At 44.7% G+C, this 6,000-nt stretch overlaps 1 protein-coding gene across 1 annotated transcript in view; it reads left to right on the forward strand.

Annotated features, from left to right (window-relative positions):
- The window catches only part of TNN (tenascin N), a 73,815-nt gene extending 69,460 nt beyond the window's left edge, over positions 1-4,355 (forward strand). Inside the window, 1 exon segment of the mRNA XM_061630665.1 lies at positions 4,215-4,355. Within this exon segment, the coding sequence (XP_061486649.1) occupies positions 4,215-4,355 (141 nt within the window).
- Positions 4,356-6,000: the final 1,645 nt, after the last annotated feature.

The raw sequence follows: 6,000 nt of genomic DNA on the forward strand, positions 1-6,000 counted from the left end.
AAAATAAAATAAATACATAAATAAATAAATAAACTATTGCCTTAATATCCCATGCAAGTAAAGTAATGCTCAAGATTGTACAACAAGGCTCTTACCATACATGGAGTGAGAAATGCCTGATGTCCAAGCTGGATTTAGAAAGGGAAGAGGTACCAGAAATCATATTGCAAACATACATTGGAAAATGGAACGGACCAAGGAATTTCAGAAGAAAATCATCCTGTGCTTTATAGATTATAGCAAAGAATTTGATTGTGTAGATCAGAAAAAAACTATGGAATGTTTTAAAAGAAATAGGGGTGCCACAGCATCTGATTGTCCTGATGCGCAACCTATACTCTGGACAAGAGGATACTGCAAGGACAGAATAGGGAGAAACTGATTGGTTCCCCGTCGGAAAGGGTGTGAGACAGTGGTGTATTTTATCACCCTATTTATTTAATCTATACGCAGAACATATCATACAGAAAGCAGGATTGGACCAAGGTGAAGGAGGTGTGAAAATTGGAGGGAGATATATCAACAATTTAAGATATGCAGAAGATACCATACTACTAGCAGACAAAAGTATTGATTTGAAATGAATGCTGATGAAAGTTAAAAAGGAAAGCACAAAAGCAGGACTACAGTTGAACGTCAAAAAGACTAGAGTAATGACAACAGAAGACTTATGTAACTTTAAAGTCGACAATGAGGATATTGAACTTGTCAAAGATTATCAATACCTTGGCACAGTCATTAACGAAAATAGAGACAATAGTCAAGAAATCAGAAGAAGGCTAAGACTGGGGAGGGCAGCTATGAGAGAACTAGAAAAGGTCCACAAATGCAAAGATGTATCACTGAATACCAAAGTAAGGATCATTCAGACCATGGTATTCCCAATCTCGATGTACGGATGTGAAAATTGGACAGTGAAAAAAGTGGATAAGAGAAAAATCAACTCCTTTGAAATGTGGTGTTAGAGGAGAGCTTTGTGGGTACCATGGACCGTGAAAAAGACTAATAATTGGGTGTTAGATCAAACTAAACCAGAACTATTACTAGAAGTTAAAATGATGAAACTGAGGCTATCATCCTTTGGACACATAATGAGAAGACAATGATTCACTAGAAAAGACATTGCTGGGAAAACCAGAAAGGAGTAGAAAAAGAGGAGACCAAACAAGAGATGGATCAATTCCATAAAGGAAGCTACAGACCTGAACTTACAAGATCTGAATAGGGTGGTTCAAGACAGATGCTATTGGAGGTTGCTGATTCATAGGGTTGCCATAAGTCATATTTATTTATTGCATTTGTATACCGCCCCATAGCTGAAGCTCTCTGGACGGTTTACAACAATTAAATATACAAATTTAAAAACGCATTTTTAAAAAGCAATTTAAACACACATGCTAAAATGCCTGGGAGAAGAGGAAAGTCTTGACCTGGTGCTGAAAAGATAACAGTGTTGGCACCAGGCACACCTCGTCAGAGAAATCATTCCATAATTTGGAGGCCACTACTGAGAAGGCCCTCTCCCTTGTTGCCAGCCTCCCAGCTTCCCTTGGAGTAGGCACCCGGAGGAGGGCCTTTGATCTTGAACATAGTGTACGGGTGGGTTTGTGTTGGGAGAGAAGTTCCATCAGGTATTGTGGTCCTAAGCCGTGTAAGGCTTTATAGGTTAAAACCAGCACCTTGAATTGAGCTTGGAAACATTATTTTATTTATTATTTATTTTATTATTTAATTTGTATCCCGCCCTTCCTCCCAGCAGGAGCCCAGGGCGGCAAACAAAGCGCTAAAAATACTTTAAAACATCATAAAAAACAGATCTTAAAATACATTAAAACAAAACAGCGTTAAAAACTTTTAAAAAGAAAAACTACTTCAAAAAAGGGTTAAAAACATTATTAAAATACATATTAAGCAATTCTAACACAGATGCAGACTGGAATAGGTCTCAACCTAAAAGGCTTGTTGAACTGTCTGGTCCCTATTACCAATATGGTCACTGCATTTTGCACTAGCTGCAGTTTCCGAACTGTCTTCAAAGGCAGCTCCACATGGAGCACATTGCAGTAATCTAACTTGGAGGTTACCAGAGCATGGACAACTTAACCCTGTCCAGATAGGGGTGTAGCTGGGCCACCAACCAAAGCTGGTAGAAGGCACTCTTGTGCCACCAAGGCTACCTGAGCCTCAAGTGACAGAGATGGTTCTAGGAGAACCCCCAAGCTACGAACCTGCTCCTTCAGGGGGAGTGCAACCCCATCCAGGACAGGTTGGACATCCATCATCCAGTCAGAAGAACCACCCACTAGCAGCATCTCAGTCTTGTGTGGATTGAGCCTCAGTTTATTAGCCCTCATCCAGTCCATTGTTGCAGCCAGGCACTGGTTCAGCACATTTACAGCCTCACCTGAAGAAGATGAAAAGGAGAAATAGAGCTGCGTGTCATCAGCATACTGATGGCAATGCACTCCAAAACTCCGGATGACCACACCCAACGGTTTCATGTAGATGTTGAACAGCATGGGGGACAGAACTGACCCCTGCGGAACCCCATACTGGAGAGTCCAGGATGCCGAGTAATGTTCCCCAAGCAACACCTTCTGGAGGCGACCTGCCAAGTAGGAGTGGAACCACTGCAATGCAGTACCTCCCACTCCCAACTCAGCTAGTCTCCCCAGAAGGTTACCATGGTCGATGGTATCGAAAGCCGCTGAGAGATCAAGGAGAATCAACAGTCACACTCCCCTTGTCTCTCTCCCAACAAAGGTCATCATACAGGGCGACCAAGGCTGTTTCCATGCCAAAACCAGGCCTGAAACCCGACTGAAATGGATCCAGATAATCGGTCTCATCCAAGAGTGTCTGGAGCTGGCCTGCAACCACTCGTTCCAAGACCTTGCCCAGGAATGGAACATTTGCTACCGGCCTATAGTTATTAAGATTTTCTGGGTCCAGGGAGGATCTCTTCAGGAGTGGTCTCACTACTACCTCTTTCAGGCAGCCAGGGACCACCCCCTCTCGCAGAGAGGCATTAATCACTTCCCTGGCCCAGCCGGCTGTTCCATCCCTGCTAGCTTTTATTAGCCAAGAAGGGCAAGGATCCAATACAGAAGTGGTTGCACAAACCTGTCCAAGCACCTTGTCAACGTCCTCAAGCTGCACCAACCGAAACTCATCCAAGAAATAGGGACAAGGCTGTGCTCTGGATACCTCGCTTGATTCACCTGCTGTAACACTGGAGTCTAAGTCCTGGTGGATGCTAAAGATTTTATCCGGGAAGTGCCTAGCAAATTCATTACAGTGGGCTTCAGATGGTTCTACCATGTCCTTGGTCATAATCAACTTGAAGGCACATGCCTTTTTGTTGCATATCTGCTGCAAAGCACAGTGACACCAAGCATTTCTGAGATGCCAGTAGCAAAAGGGGCAATTCAGAACTGAAGCACCATGGTAACTAATGCTTTGATCACTCAGAATTAATATACTCATAAGTGCTATAAAAGTGATATTTGCTATTGTTATTATTAAGTTTTTATATTCCACTCTTCCTCATATAGAGACCAGGACAGCTAACAACATGCATAAAATGCCTCATAAAATGGAAGATTGTAACCAGAATTTACAACAAAGTACAATAACATTAGGATATGACATCAGCAATATTCAAGACAGTGGAACAGAAAACATTTTAGACAAATTAGACAGATAGAGCCTCTCCTGCTCTGCTCTGAAAGCCTGCAAAAATACATGGATCTTAAGCTGATGCCTAATATAATGTTGGAATTATCGAATTTGTATTGGGAGGGAGTTTCATAGACAGGGTGCCTGGCAAATTATTGAAAGGTTTTGGCATAGGCCTTAATCCACAAAATTGTTATAGGCTATTAACAGTAACTGAACAATGATATAGTTGCAGAACAGCTGGCTGGGGCTGATGGGAGTTGTAGTTCAAAAAAGTAACTTTTCCAAGCTCTGTACAGTTGTAATGAGACTATTCTATACTAAACATATGCAGGGATTTGGATGTTTGTCCATAGATTCAAGAAATTTGTTTTGCATTAAAAAGGTCCCAGGTTCAATCAGACTCTTGCCTGAAACCCTGGAGAAGCACTGGCACTCATTGTCAACAATACCACACCAATGGTCTGACCTGGTATACCTTAGGGCAGCTTCCTTTGTTCTTATGTTATGTATGATTAGGTATTTTCTCTTTCCAGGGAATTAACTGGGAGCCATGGAAAGGCCACTTATTTTCCATCCCTTACACCGAGATGAAGATCCGTCCACGGTCACAAAGCGTTGAGCCAATTTTAGGCAGAAAAAGGAGATCTTTGACAGTGAAAGCATCCAGGATTTAAAATGGTTTACCAGAAGTGCTGTGCTTCCCAGCCCAAACATGGAAATGCATTATCATGTAACAGAGTCGGGCCTTGGGTGGCTTATTCTCCTGTGCATGTAAAGATGACCTCAGGTGGGTAGCTAGCTCCACCTAGTGGTTGAAGGCAGAAAGAGCGCTGTTCAATTTTGCAGGGACTTCCTGTTCTCTGTGGCTCCTTATCACAGTTCTCCTTCTGCCTTCACCAAAGATGGTTGTATCTGCTCTCTCCTCTTGGTTCAGGCCTGTATATTTCTGTGTTTGTCTCTGTTTTCTTGTAGTATCTATTCCTCTTGTGTAGGCTAGTGAACCCCTTCCCTAGCCCCATAGACTTAAAAAAAATAACAAAGAGGAAGGGAGTTCTGCAGCATCTTGGACTGCGAGGGAGGGACGTGGTAGGTCCAACGAAGGCTGCTACAGGCCCAACGGGGCCGCTCATGGCCACCAATCATTACCTCACCGACTCCCCTCCCTGCCATCACCCATCCTCAGCGTAGGTCACAACAGGCCCAACGGAGCCCTTTTGTGGCCATTAACAATCTCTGGTGTCTCCAGCAGCAGGCCCAACAAAGACCTCTAATCGACCTCCTGCCTCTAAAGGCCCACAGCTCCAGCTTCAGGCCTCCATTTTCTTACTGCCTCCGTAAGGCCCACGCGGTGCGTTGCTCCCATGGGGAAAGCAACCACAAAATCAGAGGCCCCTGCTAAGACGGTCAAGCTGCTCCCACCAGTCCTAGACCACCAGACGTCGGAAATAATTGCTGAATCAGCAGTAGCCTGCCCCTCTACCGGCAGGCAGGAGGTTATGGAGGCATGTATTCAAGTGGGCAGAGTGGCTTCAGTAGAAGCTCATTCACATGTGAATAGGCAGGATTATAATACAAGGGAGCATGAGGGCTATATATATGGCATGGCTGTGCAAAACTCACACCGCTCTGAGTGCAGACTGCAAAGGGATCAGGAACCTCTCTCTGAGGAAGAAGGGGGGCAGCCCAATCCATCTTTAACCTACATTTTCTCCACCACATCCTCCTCTGAGGAGTTCTCATGATTTCAAGACACCCCCAGTCTACTTCTACCCCAGCAGGAGTCAGAAAGGGAGGATGCTTAATCACCAGGTGGCCATGCTCAGTAACTACAACTGCAGTTTTCACCCCGATGCTTCAATAATTGAAGGAACAGCTGAGGGAATCCCTGCTAGTAGATTTGGCTAGAGACATGTCTGTTCCAACAGCCTCTTCACTATGTCCTCGACAAAATGGGGGGGGGGCCTGCTGGACCCTCAACTCAGAATCTGGGGAGGACATAGCACATTCATGCTTCTGGCCCAAGACCAGCCTCAAGACCGCTTCCGACCAACCGTGCATCGCTGGATCCTCATGCAGCTGCTCAGGGCAGACACCATGGCTACAGGATGAGGAAGAGTGGAGCGGGGACTCGGAATCCAAAGAGGTCTCTACCAATAGGATCTTCCAGGACGCCCATTTCTGCCCCTACTTGCAAGGCAATGGAAACTTTGAGTCTAAATGCCCTAGAGGACCCTCCAGCCCCCATGGCATCTAGGGTGTCTGTTGTGTGTCTGGACCCACAGCCAAAACCAAGGTACTTAAGCTCCCATTGTTTCTTCC

This window comes from Rhineura floridana, chromosome 6 (assembly GCF_030035675.1).
Source record: "Rhineura floridana isolate rRhiFlo1 chromosome 6, rRhiFlo1.hap2, whole genome shotgun sequence".
NCBI lineage: Eukaryota > Metazoa > Chordata > Lepidosauria > Squamata > Rhineuridae > Rhineura > Rhineura floridana.